Source organism: Procambarus clarkii, chromosome 34 (assembly GCF_040958095.1).
Source record: "Procambarus clarkii isolate CNS0578487 chromosome 34, FALCON_Pclarkii_2.0, whole genome shotgun sequence".
NCBI lineage: Eukaryota > Metazoa > Arthropoda > Malacostraca > Decapoda > Cambaridae > Procambarus > Procambarus clarkii.
The window spans coordinates 4,945,121-4,967,817 of record NC_091183.1 but is presented as its reverse complement, the minus strand read 5'-3'; the positions used below and the strand labels follow the sequence as shown (position 1 = coordinate 4,967,817).

Sequence of the window (22,697 nt, the reverse complement as noted above, 5' to 3'; positions counted from 1 at the left end):
ATACTGTATATACAGGTACACATTCTGGCAGAGCCAATCACAATGAATTTTTATAAAGAAAAAAACTATTAATTAGAGCTAACATTATTCAGAACCTTCAAACATACACACATATCTACTGATGGTATGCAAAATATATAATCTAATAGTTGAAATGTAGTGACTTAGCTCTGTATAAACTATAACATTAAGCAACCTTTCTTGAGTTGTGTCAAACAAAGTAGCTCTTCATCTTTGAGAAAAACATAGCAATACCATAATTTAAGACTCCAAAAAAATCGTGCCATAGGAGGCGAGCCGTCTGCCTGGCTACCAGCCATCCCAGATCCCACCATGTGTGCACCACTTGCATGTCCAGCATCTCTGTCACACAGTCATTGCTGTCAATCTTGTACCGATATTTCTTGAATGTATTAACTGAATAGTAATGCCTAGTTCGTGTAATACAGAGAATTTTTATTATAGAGGGTTTTTCAGAAAGGATTCCAATTAGTGCCGACACCTCATCTGTGAAGTTTTGCTGCCTCTCTAGTCCTAACTTATGGAAGTGTCTGTCAGCGTATCCGAGACGGCGACGCCGATGGAGCTCTGACAGTGTGGCATCATCCATTTCCTCGCGGGACAGCAGAGTAATCACTCCTTTCATCACTGCCATGAAGTACTGAACCTGGGTAAAAATTTATATTCATTGTCCTAAATTCTGCTTATGTGATGCATTTTTTTGTTTTGTTGATTGGTTTTCATATCTGCAGAACAGTACTACTACCACTTCCACAGTCAAGTAATTTACTCTAGCCACCTTTTACGATCAAACATTAAATATTCCTCAACTGAATTTAGTTTTTGTAATTCTTACCAATTCTTCCTTTCAAAAATTTATTTCAACTTGCTCATCCTTAAGTAAAATATTGATCTCTCATTGAGTTACCACATTTTATTAAGGTGGTCTCTATTTCTTTAATTATCAGTACTGAAGACATTCAAACATCTTTACTAGCACTTTTATCATAGTAAATCATTTACTTGGTTTTTAATTTTCTTCACAATTAATGACCTTCATTCTTAGGAAGTAAGTAATTATCAAAACAAGGCACCAAACCGGGAAGGCTATGTAACACCATCAAATGTATGGAATAATCAGAGGGCGCTAAATATCGCTAAGGATGCCAATACGAGAACAGAAACGCATAAGGCGACCACCCCTCAAGTGACCATGACTGGCGGTCAGAAAGCAACACACACGCTCATCCTGGAAGTCAGGACATTCAACAAGGATATGCACGACGGTAAGACGGACAACGCAATTTGGACAATAAGGATCTGGGCGGCGCTCCATTAAGTGACCGTGAGTTAAGCAAGTATGGGTAAGATGCAACCTCGCCAGAGCCGTTTTCCACCGCCGGTTACGGTGGCAGGAGGAAGGCCACGGCGGAACACAACGCTTAAGAGTACACAGTTTGTTACCAACAACAGAAGACCAACAACCCTGTCAACGGGCAAGGATGGAGGAATAAATAACTGGATAAAAGTCGGAAAAAGGAATACCTTTAAGGGAAACGGGACAAGAGCGGATTGCCTCTCTAGTGGCAGCATCCACACGCTCATTTAAAGAAACACCAACATGGTTGGGAACCCAGCAAAACTCCATGGATTTTAATTTACTAGAGATAAGAAACAGCCAATGTTGATTCTCGACGACAACGAGATGGACAGGATTAAAGAACCCGAGAGTCACGAGGGCACTACGAGAGTCAACGACAATCACAAAGGAGGATTGACAACGAAAAGGCAGGAGACGGAGAGCATGGAGTATAGCATAAAGCTCTGCTGTGAAGATGCTAGTCTCCGAAGAGAGGCAACACATATAAGTGCGGTCAGGAAAACACCGGAGTAGCCCACACCGTCCGCGGACTTAGACCCATTGGTGAAGATGGAAACGGAGCGAGAGTATGAAGAAGTGCACTCACGAAAAAGGCGTTTCAGAACCATAGGAGGAGTATAAGCTTTAATAATGCAGGTCAAGGATGTACAAAACTTCGGAAGGGGGCCCCCTTCACGGAGGCAAGGAAGGAGCAATACGAGGAGAAATATGAGAAAGATGAATGGAATGAGACCTGTAAGCGAGATAGCTGGACAGAAAGAGGGAGGTGGTGAAGAGGAACAAGAACAACAGGAGGGGTAAAAGTCAAAACACGACAGAGGCAAGAGGAAGGATGTTACAAGGACTGCGCCAGATAGCGAAGACAGCAGCAATCACGTGGGTCCTGGAGAGACAGGAAACCAGCGTCAACATGCAAGCTGAGGGCAAGAGTCGAACGAAAGACACCAGAGCTGAGGCGCAACCCAGCATGGTGCAAAGCATCAAGATGGCGAAGAGTAGAAGAAGAAGTGGACGAGTAAGCAGGGCAACCATAATCAAGTTTAGACAGGACGAGTGAGGAATGTAGAGAGAGGAGCGTACACCTATCTGCCCCCCAAGAAGTATGGGACAAAACCTTAAGTAGGTTAAGGGCCTTAGAGCATTCAACTCGGAGGTAAGAGATATGGGCTGACCAAGACAAAAGCGTGTCAAAGATTAACCCCACAAACTTAGCGAAATCCTTATACACAAGGGGGATGTCCATAAATTGATAAAGAGGGACGAAGAATGACATGCTTCCGAGTAAAAGTCATAGCAAAAGTCTTAGACGCAGAGAACTTGAAGCCATGATCGGTGGCCCAAGACAACACGGCATCAATTGCAAGTTGAAGTCGCCATTGAAGGAGAGGCGAATCACCCCGACAGCAAAGGGTAAGATCGGTAAGGTAACATAGAGAGCAGAGAAGACGCCAGAAGGGAGGGAGGAAAGAAGACCATTGAGAGCAACAAGAAAATGAGTAGTGCTCAGAGTAGTAGTGAAAGGAACGATGTGCTCAGAGTGGTGAAAGTATGTGTAGAGTAGTGCTCAGAGTAGTGAAAGGAACGACGAGACAGGAAACTTTGGAGGAAGAGAGGGAGAGTCCCACGAAGGCCAAAAGAATGAAGTTGGGACAGAATATGATACCGCCAGGTAGTGTTTTAAGCCTTTTCCAGGTCAAAAAGGACGGCAACAACGGAGGTCTTCGCAACAAAAGCAGTACGAATATAGACCTCCAAGTTCACCAGGACATCTGTTGTGATGTGGCATTTGCGAAAACCAAATTGAGAAGGGGAAAGGAGGTGATAGTGCTCTAAGAACCACATCAGACGAACGTTAACCATATGTTCAAAGAGCTTGCAGACACAACTCGTAAGGGCAATAGGGCGGAAGTCCTTGGGGGAAGACCCGAGAGACCCTGGTTTCCGAATAGGGAGGACAACAGCATCGAGCCAGTCCTCAGGGACTGACGACGACTCCCAGACCCGATTAAAGACTCAGTAAATACTGAGACGAGCACGAAGGGAGATGTCGAAGCATCTCATAATGAATGCCATCGGAGCCTGCCGCCGTAGAACCGCAGAGGGTCAGGAAGACTGGAGCTCAGAAATAGAGAAGGGATTGTTGTATTGAAGGCAGAGATAGGTACAGAAATTCAAAGGACGAGATTCAAGAAGAGGCTTACGAAGAAGGAAGGAATGGGGAAGATGAGAACCAAAGTTAGCAGACGAAAAGTGGGAACCCAATTCGGTCACAACTTCCAACAGGTCCGCCACAAGAGTACCAACGAGGTGAAGGACCGGGGAGATATCGGGAACGAACTTACCTGCTATCTTGCACATACGCTTCCCATACTTGACAAGATCATTGGCAAAAATGCTTGCCCTGATGGAAAACAAGGTCAATGAGTCTACCAGGAGATAAGAAACCTTGATAGATCATATTGGCTCTGGCACAGTGAGCATCCAAGGCTTCCCCTTGGACAAGTACCAGTAGGTTTCCTTCCAACAAGTCTCCATGTATGCAGTTTCCATTACAGCACACTTAGATTATATTTGCCATTATATTGTAATAATAGTTATTAATTCTTCCACTTTCCTTTATCTTATACAGGAACTGTGTTCTAAAGACCATTCGGTAACAAGTGTCTCTATCTATAACATTTTGCAACTAAACTAAACGCATCACTCTGAACTATGACAATATATTTACCTGCAGTATATAGTGATTTTGGCTGATTTAAGGATTTGCAAAGGATTCAACACGTAACACTTCACTCAGAAATCAGCTAACAGCTTTGCTTTTAATGCTCTGGTAAACACAAACATGAGCTTCTTCATTTAATTTGCTCAAAGGTATCTGGCCCAGTGATACAAAAACAATATTCTTTATAGAACATTAGTTGCATTTTCCTCAAGTCACTTACAGCCTTATATAGTTTTAGCACAACACTTTGTAAACCTGGAATACCCGCCATTCTAGCAAGATCCTCATTATATTCCCACTGCAATCCCTGGAAACACAAACCGTAACTGTCTCTATTTTCCGCTTGTTACAACTTGTAATAAAGTTGCTACATCTTGGCTTAACGTATTTATGACGTATTAGAACGTTGTTACAACTTGCTATATTGATTATTATAACTGGTTAGGTGTTAAAACTTGTTCGAACGTTGTACCAACGTCGTAGTTTCAGTGTGTTTGGCGGGATGAACCCAATTTAGGAAAATATCTAATGGGAAGGCCTTTACTACACAGATCCCTAATAGCTTTGTCAGTATCTTCATCCATTTCCACCTTGCTAGGTAAAGTAACAATTTGTGTTACTGTCTTCAGAAAGATATCTGAAAACAGCATGAAGACTATACTATTTCTTCCTATGAAGAAGAAATACTATAGTAAGAAAAGTGCAACCATCTTTCAGTTGTTATGTCAGGTAATATATCTAAAAACATTCTACCATATACAACAATGATTTACCCAAATACTGTACTGTACGCAGATGATGAGTCACAATAACGTGGCTAAAGATATAAAGACTAAATCACACACCAAAAGATGAGGAGACGACAAAGTTTCAGTCCGTCCTGGATCATTATCAAGTCGATTGTGAGGACCATTATCACAATGGACTTGATAATGGTCCAGGACAGACCGAAACGTTGTCGTGTCCTCATCTTGTCGTCCATGTAATAGGACCCATTATCACCACACTAGAAATACATATCTCTTTGATATCCCCAGAGTCAAACTTAATCTATGTAAACACTCTATGCAAACAAAGAGACCCAGTCTATGGAACTCACTCCCTATTAAATTGAAAAGCTGTCCAACTTTTGCGTCATTCAAAAACAAAACTAAAAAGTACCTAATTTCATCTTCATAGTTTTTTACCTTGTTGCTTTAAAATTGCACTGTATCTATTGCTACCTAATCTCCCAATATTTATGTACCCAATCCGAACATCTTTACCATTGTGATCATTGCTGTCTTCTTATATATACTATCAATTTGCTGTATGATGCCTATTAATCTTGTTAAAATTATCAATCAAGCTGTCAATGTAATCAATCAGAGCTTTAATATACCAATGTGCTTTAATATACTTACTAATCTCTCTCATTTGATTTATTCTTGCAATGTATCTTATCAATTTATTAATTCTGCTAGAATTTACCTACTTAAAATTATCTGTTAAATTTTCTTTCCTCCTATTTGGACACAAAACAGGACAACTATTTTTCTCTTGAATGTGAGCGCGCGACATATTTTCATGTCTGACGAACAAATAGTTCTATAATATTGAATTCTTATCCGATCGAGTTGGGATAGTATGAAGATGTTTGCCATGAAATTTACGTTTTTTCTAATAGCCACATAACCTATTTGGGAGAACGGAATTGTCGTGTATCTTCGTGGTAGAAACTATTGTATTGTTGACATGCGAAGTGTAATCAACGAAGTTTCTTTATATGGTGCCGGTCTAACGCATTCTTGTGTGACATTTTATACATATGTTCTTCTAGAACATTCTATTGCGAACACATTTGTATAAAAATGAAATACGTACATAGAACATTAAAGTCAGGACAGTGAAAAGAATATACACTTTTCAATACTAGTTTCGCTGATGTGCAGTAACAGGTAACACTTTGCCCACGTCCCACACACTTGCGGGTGGGCCGCGATCATGATTCTACATTTATATGCATATGTCCTTGTAGAGAATTTTATTGCGATCTCTGAGATACCAAATTTAACGCTGTAGGACATGTGTGGAGTTGACAACCCTGAAAAGAATAGAAACATTTCGTCGCTGTTTGGAGCTCACGGCTAGTGATCGACGTAGTTCTTTATTTGGTGGTGGATTAACTCATACTTTAAAGACATTTTATACATATGTTCTTCTAGAACATTCTATTGCGAACACATTGGTACTAAAATGAAATGTGTACATCGAAAATTAAGGTCAGGACAGTGAAAAGAGTATACACTTTTCAGTGTTTCCGCTCCATGGCCCGAAACGCTGAGAGCACTTTGTGCTTACTTTTTTCCTAGTTTGCTGGGAGGATGAGAGTGTTAAGGACCTGCCCGAAACGCTGTACTAGTGGCTTTACAAGATTGTAATTAATTACCTAAGTGTAGTTAATTACCTAAGTATTACCATTAAATACGTCAGGCTGCGAGCCGAGTCTAACAGCCTGGTTGATCAGTCCTGCAACCAGGAGGCCTGGTCGACGACCGGGCCGTGGGGACACTAAGCCCCGGAAGCACCTCAAGGTAGCCTCAAGGTAGTTACAGGATGAGAGCTACGCTCGTGGTGTCCCGTCTTCCCAGCACTCTTTGTCATATAACGCTTTGAAACTACTGACAGTCTTGGCCTCCACCACCTTCTCCCCTAACTTGTTCCAACCGTCTATCACTCTGTTTGCGAAAGTGAATTTTCTTATATTTCTTCGGCATCTGTGTTTAGCTAGTTTATATCTATTACCTCTTGTTCTTAAAGTTCCAGGTCTCAGGAAATCTTCCGTATCGATTTTATTAATTCCTATTACTATTTTGTATGTAGTGATCATATCACCTCTTTTTCTTCTGTCTTCTAGTTTTGGCATATTTAATGCCTCTAACCTCTCCTCGTAGCTCTTGCCCTTCAGTTCTGGGAGCCACTTAGTAGCATGTCTTTGCACCTTTTCCAGTTTGTTGATGTGCTTCTTAAGATATGGGCACCACACAACTGCTCCATATTCTAGCTTTGGCCTAACAAAAGTCGTGAACAATTTCTTTAGTATATCGCCATCCATATATTTAAAAGCAATTCTGAAGTTAGAAAGCGTGGCATAGGCTCCTCGCACAATATTCTTTATGTGGTCCTCAGGTGATAGTTTTCTATCTAGAACCACCCCTAGATCTCTTTCTTTATCTGACTTCTTTAAAGATTTCTCACATAATATATAAGTTGTGTGGGGTCTATGTTCTCCTATTCCACATTCCATAACATGGCATTTATTAACATTAAATTCCATTTGCCAAGTGGTGCTAAATGTACTTATTTTGTCCAGGTCTTCTTGAAGGGCATGACAATCATCTAAGTTTCTTATCCTTCCTATTATCTTAGCATCATCAGCAAACATGTTCATATAATTCTGTATACCAACTGGTAGATCATTTATGTAGACAATAAACATCACTGGTGCAAGAACCGAACCCTGTAGTACTCCACTTGTGACATTTCTCCAGTCCGATACATTGCCTCTGATCACAGCCCTCATTTTTCTATGAGTCAGAAAATTTTTCATCCATGTTAGAAGCGTACCTGTCACTCCTCCAATATTTTCCAGTTTCCAGAACAACCTCTTATGTGGAACTCTGTCGAAAGCCTTTTGTAGGTCCAGATAGATGCAGTCAACCAAACCATCTCTTTCCTGTAATATCTCTGTTGCTCGATCATAGAAACTGAGTAAATTCGATACACAGGATCTTCCAGATCGAAAACCATACTATCTGTCGGATATTATATCGTTTCTCTCCAGGTTTTCTACCCATTTAGATTTAATTATTTTTTCCAGTATTTTGACTATTACACTTGTCAATGATACTGGTCTATAATTAAGGGGGTCTTCCCTGCTTCCACTTTTGTAGATTGGAACTATGTTAGCCTTTTTCCACACATTAGCTATTACTCCTGTAAACAGGGATGCCTGAACATCAGGGATGTTCTTATTTAGCTCCTTGAGCATTTTTTTCACTTCGTCTCTAGACACCTCTATGTGCTCTATGTTGTTCTCTGGAATTCTTATTGTATCTGGTTCCCTGAAGATTTCATTTTGTACAAACAGACTTTGGAACTTTTCGTTTAATGTTTGACACATTACCTTTTCATTTTCTGTGAATCTATTTCCCATTTTCAACCTCTGAATATTATCCTTTACCTGCAATTTGTTGTTTATGAATTTATAGAATAGACCTGGTTCTGTTTTACATTTGTTTGCAATCCCTTTTTCAAAATTTCTTTCTGCCTCTCTCCTCACTGCTGTGTAGTTGTTTCTCGCATCTTTGTATCGCTGGTATGTTTGGGGGTTTGTAAACACCATGCTATGTATTTTCACAAACCCAATATACCTTCTTGTATATATATAAATAAATAAATAAATAAATAAATAAATAAATAAATAAATAAATAAATAAATAAATAAATAAATAAATAAATAAATAAATAGCCAAACGTCTCTGACCTGCTGCAGGAATCGAACCTAGAACTTTTCAGTTAATGAACTGACTGCATTGACCATTGTATTACAGGACCCTCCTTTTATTTTATGTATATACAAAATGTACAGTGGGTCGTGAAAGTACATTTTTGCCAAGCCACTAACATGCATAGCATTTCAGGAAGGTCCTAAAGCTAACAGAATTTGCAATTGATTTAAAACTAGGTGAGACAGTCAATCTTGTATACAAAAAAAATGTGATTACAGAATCTTAATCCACATAATTACTACCATGTACAGTAATAATGCAAGGTACAAAGAATGGCCGCTAGCTTCCCAGATTCCAACTTTGTGAATCACAGATTCACGAAGCAAAACTTGTTTAAAAACTTAACACATCCTCATGAATTCAAAATAGTTCTGCAACAAACCAGAACATAACAATGAATGTAGGCAAGAAATTCACAATTCATCACTCTAGATCAAAGTAAATCTAGAATGCCAAAATCTATATATGCAGCCATTCAAGGGTTCAATCCAACTGATAAACTATACAAAAAGGTGGTTAAAAAAAAGCTTCATCATCTCAGGTATACTGTATACTTAGATAAAGCATTAGGAACATTTAACTCGTATCTAGAAATTTTCCTCTATAAAGTTATATTTACTACATCTTTAGTATATACCATACATTGCAAATTCTATACAAGAAAAATTAAACCAGATTTATGTATAATGTCTACATTAACCAGTACAGTAATATTTTATTTCCCATGAAAGACTAAAGTTGATAATATGAAAAGCATCTTTCTAAGATCATCCAGCTACTAAAGATTCCACCATGTCATAAAACAGGATCATGTACACTCACTGTTATCACAGTTGACTACCAAGAGAGAGCTCTCTCTGTACCGACCACTACAACTTGGCAGTCCCCACACACTTCTGGGTTTCCCTCACGTTAGTCACCTAACATGCTGCCATTAAAAACAAAGTAACAGAAAATGTGGAGGCCATAAGGAAGGGAACAGCAACAGCCAAATCTGATCTGAAAGGCTTTTTTCACATAAAGTGTAGGTTTTTCTGAGCTATTCCATTACGCTACACAATAACAATATCTACCAGATACATAAAAAGGAGAAATATATAGGGCGACTCCTGTGCTGCCAAAAATCCCTTGAAGGATGTTTGCGGTGTGTATGTGTAATTACCTAAATGTGTGTGTACTCCTCTAGTTGTGCTTGCGGGGGTTACACTAAGGCTCTTTGGTCCAGCCTCTCAACTGTCAATCAAATGGTGTTGTTACGACCCTGGGTTCTTCAGTGGAAACCAGAGGTCAAAAATTTAACTAATTAAGCTACGTTAGAGTAGGAAATCGCAACCCGATGTGGCTTTGTTTGTATCTTCCCTGCCAGACGTAAGACTATTCTTGTTTCTGAAAGAGCATTTAAAGACTGAGCTGGGGGTTGATTATTAAATAATAACATAGGCACCAACTATGCTTACTATTACTTTCTAATCATTTATAAAGTAAACCTGAGTAAACTTGGTATAGGGCTGCAGTACGATTAGTTGAGCAGTCTGCCGGCAGCTGTGGGGAAGGAGACTGAGACTGCATCTTTTTCTGAGCTGGCGTGGTGTGGACAGGAACCTCTTACCCTTCCTCTTCGTTTCCTTATTTCTGTGTCTTGTTCAAGCTAAGTATATACTGTGTACATTATTCAATTTCTGGCATACTCATGTTCTATGTGTAGGGTATTATATTTCGTGTGTAGTAGGTGTGTTTAGAGTTTATATTACTAGTTATTCTAAAGGGGGTCCCATTGGAACCACGTGGTCCCCTACCCTAAGCTGACTCTAACTTCAAGTTATTCAATAGTAGACCTTTACCCTAGCTTGTGCTCAGTGTAAAACCTTGTATCCTGTGTATGTGGACCAAGGCTTTTAACGTAAGGTAGTGTGGTAAAGTTATTATTATTATTGTTATTGGTGTGAATGTATATGGGAGGGCTGTTAAGGGGTTAATAAATAAGTACCTTAAAACAGAGTATCCCTTCTTCCTGTGTGGGAGTGCATTGATCAACCCTTAGACTGACATATATGGTCTAGTAACAAGTTATTATTACTGTGGATAGTTTATTTTGGGGGCCAGGCCTTTTAGCTCTCCCATATTTGATAACTCTGTCTTCTAACTACCCTTACCCCTTAATAGTACCAGTTCCCCCATAGCAAGCCCACCACCCATTTATATTTATAACAAGTGGGGGCCTGTCCGGGATGAACAGTATAAGTGTAAAAAATTAGATTCTTGAGTGCCAAAACTAAAATTTGTTGTTTTCCGCAGAACGGTTGTGTGCTAGCCTAGGGTCCAGCTCATCTAGCAAAGGACATTCTTGCACTGACTGGACACCCAGCTGGATCCCTTCACGATTAAGGTTAGTGTGGCCTTGTGTTAGGGGCCGTGCAAATTTTTTTTTTTCCAATTTTTATTTTTTAATTTTTTCTTTGGCTGGGAGCTAAAATTATTAGTGATGTCATCTGAAATGCAGAGACTGGCAAGGGAGCCTTCAGTGGTAGAGATAAAGAAACTTACCAAGTCTTATTTAGTATTGTTAGGCAAGGAATTTGGCCTAGAATTAAATGACGTGGATAAAAAGTGGACTTTGGTGAATGAAATATTACAGCATTGTATTGATGAAGAACTATTGGCAAGTGATACACCTTTATGCCAACCTAGCCAAGCAGAAAGTGCAACTCATAGGGATAGAGAATTAGCTCTAGAGTTAGCAAAAATAAAATTAGAGGAGCAAAGACTCAAAACCGAGGAGGCTAGAATTAGAGCGAATGCCACTGGACCTCCACCTGCTAGGGATTCAAACCCCAGGCATTATGAGAAAGAGCATAATTCACCTGAATTTTCTGAGTCGGACCCCGAAAGGTTTTTCAACCATTTTCAGAGATTGGCCACGTCCATGAACTGGCCAAAGGAAGAGTGGGTGAAAATCCTACAGGGAAGACTTAGGGGTAAAGCACAAGATATTTTTATAAACATGCCTGACGACGAGTGTTTTGAATATGATAAAGTCAGGGAACGTATTTTGCGGGCATATGAAATTACTCCTGAAGCTCACCGCCAAGTTTATCACAACCTTAGGCCTACTTACAACCAACCGCTCACTGAATTTGCTAATGATCAAATTAGATTGTTTGATAAATGGATTCGCTCGGCTAAAGCCGAAACATATGAGGCACTCAAGAATACTTTGTTAATTGAACAGTTTATAGATAGTATGCCAGACATTGTAGCTCAGTATATTAGAGGAAGGGTAGAGGTAAATTCTAAAATAGGGGATTTGGCCAAGTTGGCAGAAAACTACCAATTGGCGGGCAAAAGGCCCAATAAAAATAATTGTACCCCACAGAGTAGCAAAACTTATACCCACAGCCAGTCCAGACCAGCTCATTCTAACCCTTTAACTAATGCACCTTCTGTTTCAGACATAACTAACCCTGTTAAAGTGTCTAGCCCCACGGTACCTAAGGGTGAACCGAAGGGTAATTCTGTTAGTAATGTCTTTTCTCCCTGACGTTTATGTGGTCACTGTAAATGTCCAAACCACACTATTAGCCATTGTTGGCAACTGTACCCGGAAAAAAGACCCAATGCTCTAGTTGTGACACAGGGCTTGAGGCCTTCGGAAGGGTTAGGGAGTAAGACCTCAAACCCACAGTGGTTGGTCTTGCTTACCCCATTCTTATCGAAAGGGAGACTACTTTTGTCTGAGGGGTTCTTCCTGGAAAGACGTGGTGATCTTCCGAGACACCGGTGCCATCCAGACTTTAATTTTAGAGAGTGCGTTGCAAGGTGCCAACACTCTCGACACTGGAGAGGTGGTACTGGTCGAGGGTGTCACTAGTGATACTCGAGCAGTACCCCTCCATAAGGTTACCCTGGAATCTGATTTCCACAAGGGTGTACAGTTGGAATCACTTCATACCTACCTTTCCCTAATGTTGATGTAATAGTTGGTAATGATTTAGCAGGGGATAAGGTAGGGGACTCCAGACTGCCTATTATGTTGCCTACCCCTAAGGTTTGCCTGGATCCACCCGCCGCAGAGGATAATGTTGTGTACCCTGCGTGCGCAGTGACCTGGTCTATGGGACTTAAATGTAAGGGCAGCCCTTTGCTTGCCAAGGTGGTAAATCCCGAGGACACAAGGAACTTTCCGAGTGGTGAAAACCAAGTGGACCTCGCGGACACATTCATGGCCCGACTCGATGATGTGGCCGAGGACATTGTGGAGAGCCTGCCACCGCCATCTACCGAGAGTAGTGGGGAGGTGGAGGAGAACACTGTTGAGCCTCAGCCAATGGCATCTGACCAAGGCCTAGATGCCTCCTTGAGTGAGTTACAGAAAGCTGACCCCACTCTTGCAGATTGTCATGAGACGGCCGTCTCTATGGAGGAAATTGTAGACGCAGCAACTGGGTACTACTACAATGATCGGATTTTGATGAGAAAATGGAGACCACAGAGTGCTCCCTTGTCAAATGAGTGGGAGGTAGTCCACCAGGTTATGTTGCCGACCTGTTATAGAGAAAGTTTTGGCAGCTGCTCATGATGATCCTATGGGTGGACATCAAGGTATTAATATTACGTATCACAAAATTTTAAAGTATTTTTTCTGGCCCAAGCTGAAAAGCGATGTGGCAAAATTTTGTAATGCGTGTATTGTTTGTCAACTGGTTGGGAAACCAACCCAGACTCCACCTAAAGCTCCTCTAAGGCCTATTGTCGTGCCAGAGGAACCATTTTCTCATGTTGTAATGGACTGTGTTGGACCATTACCTAGAACTAAGTCTGGTAATATTTACCTAATCACGATGATGTGTATCACTACTCGTTACCCAGAGGCTTTTGCTGTAAGGAACATCCGAGCAAAAACTGTTGTTGCTCATATGTTGCAATTTTTTCCACTTTTGGACTGCCTCGGGTCGTGCAAACTGACAATGGTACTAACTTTAAGTCTGATATTTTTGAGCAATTTTGTAAGGACTGTGGAATAACTCATAAGGTTTCCATCCCATACCATCCACAAAGTCAGGGGGTAATTGAACGTTTCCATCTAACTCTGAAGCAAATGTTGAAGACATCGTGCGAGAGTTCCCACACCTTCTGGGACGAGAATTTACCGTATGTTTTGTTTGCGGCTAGAGAGGGATTACAAAGTTCACTGGGTTGTTCTCCTTTTGAGTTAGTCTTTGGCTATAAAGTTCGTGGACCCTTGCAAATGTTACAGGAGAATCTGTTAGGGAACGTAACGTTAACCGAAGGTTCGGCTTTCTTTGCGCAACACCACCAGAGACTCAAGGACTGCAAGGCGGCTGCACTAAAGTATCTTGGGAAGGCCCAAGAAAACATGAAAGACCGAAACGATGCTACGGCTAAGTTACGGGTATTTCAGCCTGGCGACCCTGTCCTGGTATTAAAGTCTCGACTAGGGAACACTATGTCCCACAAGTACGAAGGCCCCTACATTGTGACAGAAAAGACTGGGGACCTCACGTACAAAATGAGGCACTCTGACAAACGTAACCAGGTAATGCTCGTACATGTAAATCGGCTGAAGAAGTTCCAGGGCCCCAGGCCCATTGCACTAACCAATGTTTCCATTTCCAGTGAGGGAGGGGATGATTGTTCTGGGGACCCAACTAATCTCATTCTTAATAATTCTAGTTCTGTGAATGCTGTGGAGGAGGGACTGTCCCATTTGCAGATGGCCCAACGTGAAGAGGTGCAGTCGTTGGTTGATGAATTCTCCAATCTGTTCGGGGAGGCCCCGACCAAGACTGATGCCATTTGCCATGATGTTGAGTTGACGGACTACACTCCCATTCGCCTTCAACCCTATCGGATGAGTTCATAAAAGAAGGCCATCGTACGGAAGGAGGTCGACTTCTTGCTCCAGCACGGCCTCATCCAGCCGAGCCAGGGCTCTTGGTGCTCGCCCTGCCTTTTGGTCCCCAAACCAGACGGCTCCTGGCGATTATGCACCGACTATCGGCAGCTCAACAAGGTGACCATTGTGGATGCCTACCCGCTGCCCCTCCTCGAGGACTGCATCGACAAGCTGGGAAACGCCAAGTACGTCTCGAAATTCGACCTCTCGAGGGGGTATTATCAAATCCCACTCACTGAACGTGCTAAACAACTAACTGCGTTCGTGACACCCGAGGGTGTTTTTGAGTATCAAGTGTTACCGTTCGGCTTGCGTAATGCCCCTGCCACGTTCCAGAGACTCATGAACTCTCTGCTCGCTAAGGTGCCAAATTGTTGGGCGTATTTAGATGATATCGTGCTCTTTGACAGTAATTGGGCTGACCACATAGCTAGGTTACGCCAGTTGTTCGCAATCTTGAAAAAGGCAAATCTTACCTTAAATGCTAAAAAGTGTCATTTTGGCCAAGGCACAGTGACGTACCTCGGTTATGAAGTGGGCCAAGGAAAAGTGTTACCTCGGTAAGATAAAATCAGTGCCATTCTGGAATATCCAGTGCTCCAGTCTAAAAAGGACGTTCAAAGATTTATTGGTATGTGTGCGTACTATCGACGTTTTTGTCAGAACTTTTCCAGTGTTGCCACTCCTCTCACAGACTTGTTGCAGAAGGCCGTTAAATTTAAGTGGTCATCAGACTGTGCAGAGGCATTTAAAAATTTGAAATTGATCTTAGCTTCCGCCCCAGTGCTTGCTAGTCCAAGGTTCGATCGACTGTTTAAAATTCATGTGGACGTGTCTGACTTGGGTGCTGGTGCAGTGTTATTGCAAACTGGGGATGATCAAGTGGAACACCCAGTATATTATTACTCTGTGAAATTCGACAAGGCGCAACGCAATTATTCAGTGGTAGAAAAAGAGGCGTTGGCGCTAGTGTTAACATGTAAAAAAGTTCGAAGTTTACCTCACAGGTAATATAGTGGAAGTGTACACGGACCATAACCCACTAGTCTTCCTGACTCAGATAAAGGGTAAGAATAAACGCATCCTCAGGTGGGCGTTGTACCTACAGGACTTCAATCATTCCATTACCCACCTACCGGGCCGACTCAACGTGATGGCGGACGCTCTGTCCAGGTTGCCGGAATAACATTCATCTAGGCCACAGGAAGCCATTTACCTACTGTCATGCTCTAGTTATTTTTTTTTTAGGTTCTCCTGTGACATTAAATATTGCGTGTCCAAATTATTTACTTCCCTGTTTTTTTTGTGTATGTTTTTTTTTTCTTTCAGAGAACTCCTTTGTATTTTTCTTGCAGAGAAATTGTTGTTTTTGATTGATTTTTTTTTTGTCATATGATTTTCTTTTTATTCTCTGTATACTCTTACAAAAAAATATGACTACTATTCTAGTAGTCACATTTTTTTATTCTCTGAAGGGGGGAGGAGTGTTACGACCCTGGGTTCTTCAGTGGAAACCAGAGGTCAAAAATTTAACTAATTAAGCTACGTTAGAGTAGGAAATTGCAACCCGATGTGGCTTTGTTTGTATCTTCCCTGCCAGACGTAAGACTATTCTTGTTTCTGAAAGAGCATTTAAAGACTGAGCTGGGGGTTGATTATTAAATAATAACATAGGCACCAACTATGCTTACTATTACTTTCTAATCATTTGTAAAGTAAACATGAGTAAACTTGGTATAGGGCTGCAGTACGATTAGTTGAGCAGTCTGCCGGCAGCTGTGGGGAAGGAGACTGAGACTCCATCTTTTTCTGAGCTGGCGTGGTGTGGACAGGAACCTCTTACCCTTCCTCTTCGTTTCCTTATTTCTGTGTCTTGTTCAAGCTAAGTATATACTGTGTACATTATTCAATTTCTGGCATACTCATGTTCTATGTGTAGGGTATTATATTTCGTGTGTAGTAGGTGTGTTTAATGTGTAGGGTATTATATTTCGTGTGTAGTAGGTGTGTTTAGAGTTTATATTACTAGTTATTCTAAAGGGGGTCCCATTGGAACCACGTGGTCCCCTTCCCTAAGCTGACTCTAACTTCAAGTTATTCAACAGTAGAGCTTTACCCTAGCTTGTGCTCAGTGTAAAACCTTGTATCCTGTTTCTGTGGACCAAGGCTTTTAACGTAAGGTAGTGTGGTAAAGTTATTATTATTGTTATTGGTGTGAATGTATATGGTGGGGCTGTTAAGGGGTTAATAAATAAGTACCTTAAAACAGAGTATCCCTTCTTCCTGTGTGGGAGTGCATTGATCAACCCTTAGACTGACATATATGGTCTAGTAGCAAGTTATTATTACTGTGGATAGTTTATTTTGGGGGCCGGGCCTTTTAGCTCTCCCATATTTGATAACTCTGTCTTCTAACTACCCTTACCCCTTAATAGTACCAGTTCCCCCCATAGCAAGCCCACCACACATTTATATTATAACAGGTGTACAGATTCCTGACCCTACTGGGCTCTATCATATCTACATTTGAAACTGTGTATGGAGTCAGCCTCCACCACATCACTGACTGTAATGACACGAAGTGTAAACTATGTGGTATGTTAAGGTCTCACACCCTTGCCCATTATATTCTTGATTGTCCGTTGATTAGTGTATATAGAAACACTGAGATAAGGACTGTTCCTGAACAAATAGCCTGGATGTGTCACAACGGAAAGGTTGATGATATTCTTGAGAGATATAAGAATTTTGCACCAAGATTGTAATATTTTGTTGAATTATCTGCAGGTGTCTTGCAAATTGTCTATACAGTATACCTAGGTCATAAAAGTATTTGTGTGTACGTCTGATACCATACTCCTTGTGAGGGAGGAAATGTATATTTTTACCTCTCAGAATGTTTGGTAATATGTTTATTTGTGATGTGTGTATATGTATATATTAACACGTTGTACTGAACGGGGTGAGAATAGCTTGAGCTACCTCATCCCTTTGTGTGTATTTTACCTCAATAAACTTATTTCAATTTCAATTTCAATTTCACATCACTGACTAATGCATTTCATTTGTTAACGACTCTGACACTGAAGAAGTTTTTTCTGACGACCCTGAGGCTTACTTGGGTAATAAGTTTCCACCTGTTTCCCCTTGTTCACGTACCACCCATGCTATGTGTGTGTCTCCAAGACTGAACCTTTACTTTTATATTTATCATTACTTATTTTGCAAATTTTTAGAGAACGTACTGTGATTTTTTAAAAATTCTTAACCTTGCTACCATTAAAGTAACAAAAGTGACCATATAATTCTAAGTAGAGAGCCATACCATTATTTAGGGAAACTGAACATATGTTGCAAAAAATCACATTGAAAATCAGTAATTCAACAGATGTACTCTACATGCCTGGAAATCAAACATAGGAAAAGGGCAGACCATGGAAGGTATGCCAATGAATGCCATGGAGGTATACTTAGTGTTAATGAGGTGCTTGTACAGGGGTTTGACAACATTGTCTTCCACAGTAATGCCACACTCCTTTGACAAAAATGGGTATGAAAACGTATAACCTAGAACGAAAATGTAAAAAAAATGTATTAGTAGAATGTACAACATATTTATTAGTAATTTATACATTATTCATGCCTCATTGGACATGTATATGGACATCGACTGGAGATGTATATGAGTGGGATTGGGTGGTTATAGATAGGAGCTGCAACGTATCGGCCAATAGGCCTTCTGCAGTTGCTTTTGTTCTTATGTTCTTATTGTTTCCACTGTGTCTCAGCCCCATTAACTACTGTTTTTTTGTCACCAAAATTAAATAAGATTAGGTTGGTTGATCAAGTGAATATATCCATGCAAAGAATTACACACAAACACAAGATAGAAGCTAAAAAATAGAAGAAAAAGAGGTGATTTGATCACTATATACAAAACAGTAACAGGTACAGGTATTGACAAAATTGGCAAAAGAATTTTTGGAAACTGGAACTTCAAGAACAAGAGGACATATATTTAAGCTATGGAAACAAAGTTGCTAAAAACCAGCGTTGAATGTAATGAAACGCCATTTTCTGGGTGAGTCCCTGAGGCTCCCCGAAGCTATCCAGGCTGAATGGATATGTATATCTTTCTGGTATCAGTCAGTGCATGGAGTCTTTGCCTACCGGGGATCACAAGCCAGAACCTGGCCCCCTCTAGAGAGGCACGAGGAGCAATTACCTATAGAGACCCCCCTGTGGTTGGGAGCATTCTGTCTGACATCGACCGTGACAGGCACCCAGAAAGGTAGGCGCCCCAAAACAAACCCCTATTCTGGTAAAACTATTGCGACCGAAGGCCGAACAAGTGGACAGAACTCCCCAAACGAATTAGCAAACTAGCATGACGTCATCGCGCTGCTGTCTGCGCACCCCCCTCTCCCCTCCCCGGGAGGGGGAAGGGGGAGCCCCAGACCCACCCGCCGGCGACCCAACCTTTAGTTCTTAGGCTGGATCTCAAAAAGCGCGATAAACACAGCCGACCAGAGGGAGGGATGCCGGGGAGCCTCCGGGACTCACACAGAAAATTGTGTTTCATTACATTCAATGCTGATTTTCTGGTTGGAGCCCTGTCGGCTCCCCGGAGCTACCTCACCACAGATAAGGAAAAGAGCGAAGGATCCAGGAGGCGGACGCCACGTGCCCTAACATAAAATCAAGACCACAGACGAAACTAAAAGACCTTGCAGACTAACCCCAGAACAGGAAAAAGGGAAGGAAGGGAACCCAGGCAAACCAAAACGCATCCATGGGCCTGTCATGTTCACAGAAAATGGTACCATCCGTTTTCTATGTGCGGCGGCTGAGACGCCAGGGAGAGGAAGGTAAACAAGAGCGTACAGGACGCCCGCCAAGCTTGGTAGCTACTAGTCATGTAATCATATTAAGTATTAAAGTCAGTAACCAAGTCATGACTTTACATCAACCCTACAACCAAGACTTCCTCAGTAACACACAAACACCACATTGGCGACGAGGATGGGATGTGAACGCAGGTATTTGTTCAGTTTCAAACACAAGGGAGAAGCATGCTGCCTGGAGGAGGAAGAGAAGCTGTGAGCGCCATACCCGATGCTGTATGCTAACCGATGCTGTGTGCTAACCAATGCTGTGTGCTAAACGATGCTGTGTGCTAACCAATGCTGTGTGCTACCCAAGCTGTGTGCTACCCAAGCTGTGCTGAAGAAACAGTACTGAGGAATCTGCCGACGTTGTGTACGAAACGACGCATTGATGTGTACAAAACCTGATGTTTTGGTTACGAAACTACGCTTCGTGCTACAAAATTCATCACACTGAATTGACTGCTGTACCAACTGCTGCACCAACTGCTGTACCAACTGCTGCTGTACCAACTGCTGCTGTACCAACTGCTGTGCCAACTGCTGTGCTGCTGCTGTGAGTAGGAACAACACATGTACACAAGGGCTAGGTAAGAAGTCAGTTGCTGCTATATTGTGCACTGTTGTGAATTTTTGCATTAAAATGCTTGTGTGCTTTGCAAAATTAAAGTAATTACAGTGAATTCTTGACTAACATATTCAGTGCAGTAAGTGTTTAATATTCTGAGGAACATTTAAGTGATAAGTTACATTTATTCAGTAAAAATGGCAAATATACCTCTGTTTCCTGCATTTGATCCTGACTGTGACCAGACAAACCTGTCACAGAGGTGGGTCAAATGGCTTAAAAGGTTTGAAAATTTGTTGATAGTTTCTGACATCAAAAGTGCTGAAAGAAAGCGTGCCTTTCTACTTCATTATGCAGGTGATAGAGTTTGTGACATCTTTGACACACTGAAAGACACTGGTGGTGCCAAAGATTATGACACTGCCAAAGCCAAACTAACAGAGCATTTCAAACCAAGGCAAAATACTGCAATGGAAATTATGCATTTCAGGAGAGCAAAACAACTCTCTAATGAAACTGTGGATCAATACCACACACACGTCTGCAGGGTTTAGCAGCCCATTGTGAGTTTGCTGATGTTGACAAAGAAATCAAACAGCAAATAATTGAAACATGCACATCTACACGTCTCCGTCGAAGAGCTCTAGAACTTGTTGATGATGACAGTTCTCTTACCAAGATACTGGATATGGCTCGTCGAATGGAAGATGCTGCACGTGATGCTCGTGTCATGGAGTGCAGTGCCAACAACGGTTCTGCCACTGTTACTAACAGTGATGAGGTATGTAAGGTTCAGGGAGGACATCGCAATCAAAGAAGATATGCCAAACCTAACAGTAAATTTAGCCGAGAACCACGTCACAACTGGGGTCAAGGAACAAGGCTCAAGCAGTCACAACGACCCACATCAGAGGGTGTCAATAATAAATGTTACAATTGTGGAGGAGACTACCCACACCAAGATAATGTTTGTCCTGCTCAAGGTAAGAAGTGCTATGAGTGTGGAAAACTAGGTCATTTTGGTGCTATGTGTCGTTCCGCACTAAAGAAACCACAGTCAATGAATAAAAGCACTGTACGAGGATCAGGTCATAGGGGTCGAGGTGGTAAACACAATATTGCACCTCATATCCAGAATGTTAATAATATACAAGACAACATTTCATTACAACCAGTCTCAGATGACAGTGAATGTGATTATACTTATGGAGTACAAGCAATCACAGAATGGAATGATCTTCCAAACAACCCAGAGACATGTGTATACATTGCTGGTATTTGTCTCAAGGTTCTCATTGACACTGGATCAAACATTGATACCATTGCTGAGTGCCACTATGAGAAATTTAAAAAACAGTTCCCAAAGCTTGAGAACTATAATGGCAAAGCCACTGCCTATGCTTCAAAGGTAGCCTTGCCAGTGATTGGAACTTTCACTGCAGAGATTAAGTCAAAGAATGCAATGCTCATTACTACATTCCATGTTGTTAGGAATGCAAAGGAGTCTTTACTCAGTTACAAGTCTTCAACCAAATTGGGGCTACTTCAGCTTTCTAATGCTGTAGCAGTGGAATCTGCAAACAATGTTGATGGTATTGTTGCTGAATTTTCTGATCGATTTAAATCCATAGGTTGTTATACTGATAGCAAAGTACATCTGCATATCAACCCAGATGTAATTCCAGTTGCCCAACCACATCGCCGACAACCATTCCATACTCGCAAGAAAGTCGATGCCGAACTGGATAGGCTGATAGAACTAGATATCATTGAACCAGTAACAGGCCCAACACCATGGGTAAGCCCAATTGTCACTCCACCAAAGCCGAAGAATCCAGATGAGATACGCATTTGTGTGGACATGCGTGTTCCCAACAAGGCAATAATGCGTGAACGCCATCCTACACCGACTGTAGATGATATGATCTACCGCTTGAATGGTGCAACTGTATTCAGCAAGTTAGATTTAAACAAGGGCTATCATCAGCTTGAACTTGATGAGGAGAGTCGATTCATCACAACGTTTACGACACATCGAGGTCTGTATAGGTACAAGCGCCTGAGTTTTGGTATTAACAGTGCTGCCGAGGTATTCCAGCACATCATCAGCCAGGTATTGCAAGACATACCTAATGCTGACAACATGTCTGATGACATCATTGTTTATGGCCGTACCCAAGCTGAACACGACAAAGCTCTTCGTGCAACATTGCAACGCTTACGAGAAAAGAATTTGACGCTAAGCCGAGCAAAGTGTGAGTTCAATCAACATAAAATTGAATTCTTTGGACATGTACTTAGTGACAAAGGTCTGTCTCCAGATCCTAAGAAAGTTGCAGATATCAAGAATGCTGCACCTCCTTCAACGTCCACTGAAGTACATAGTTTTCTGGGAATGGCAAACTACTGTTCTCGCTTCATTCCAGATTTTCCTACCATTACGAAGCCTCTACGTGAGCTCCTGAAGAAAAATGCATCATGATACTGGAGCGATATCGAGCAAAATGCATTTGATGCTGTGAAAGATGCACTAGTAGAGAATGCGACTGCTGCGTATTTTGATCCATCAATGGACACTGAATTAACGGTGGATGCTAGTCCTGTTGGTTTAGGTGCTGTTTTAGCCCAACACAAACCTGGTCAACCAGATTCCAGAGTAGTAATTGCCTACGCCAG

General features: G+C 41.5%; 1 protein-coding gene across 1 annotated transcript in view; it reads right to left on the bottom strand.

Moving 5' to 3' along the window:
- Positions 1-211: 211 nt before the first annotated feature.
- The window catches only part of LOC138370923 (uncharacterized), a 39,829-nt gene continuing 17,343 nt past the window's right edge, over positions 212-22,697 (bottom strand). The window contains exons 3-4 of the mRNA XM_069335586.1: positions 17,971-18,134; positions 212-667 (exon numbers count right to left, since the gene is read on the bottom strand). Coding sequence (XP_069191687.1) covers positions 212-667; positions 17,971-18,134 — 620 coding nt within the window. The remainder of the gene's footprint in view (positions 668-17,970; positions 18,135-22,697) is intronic.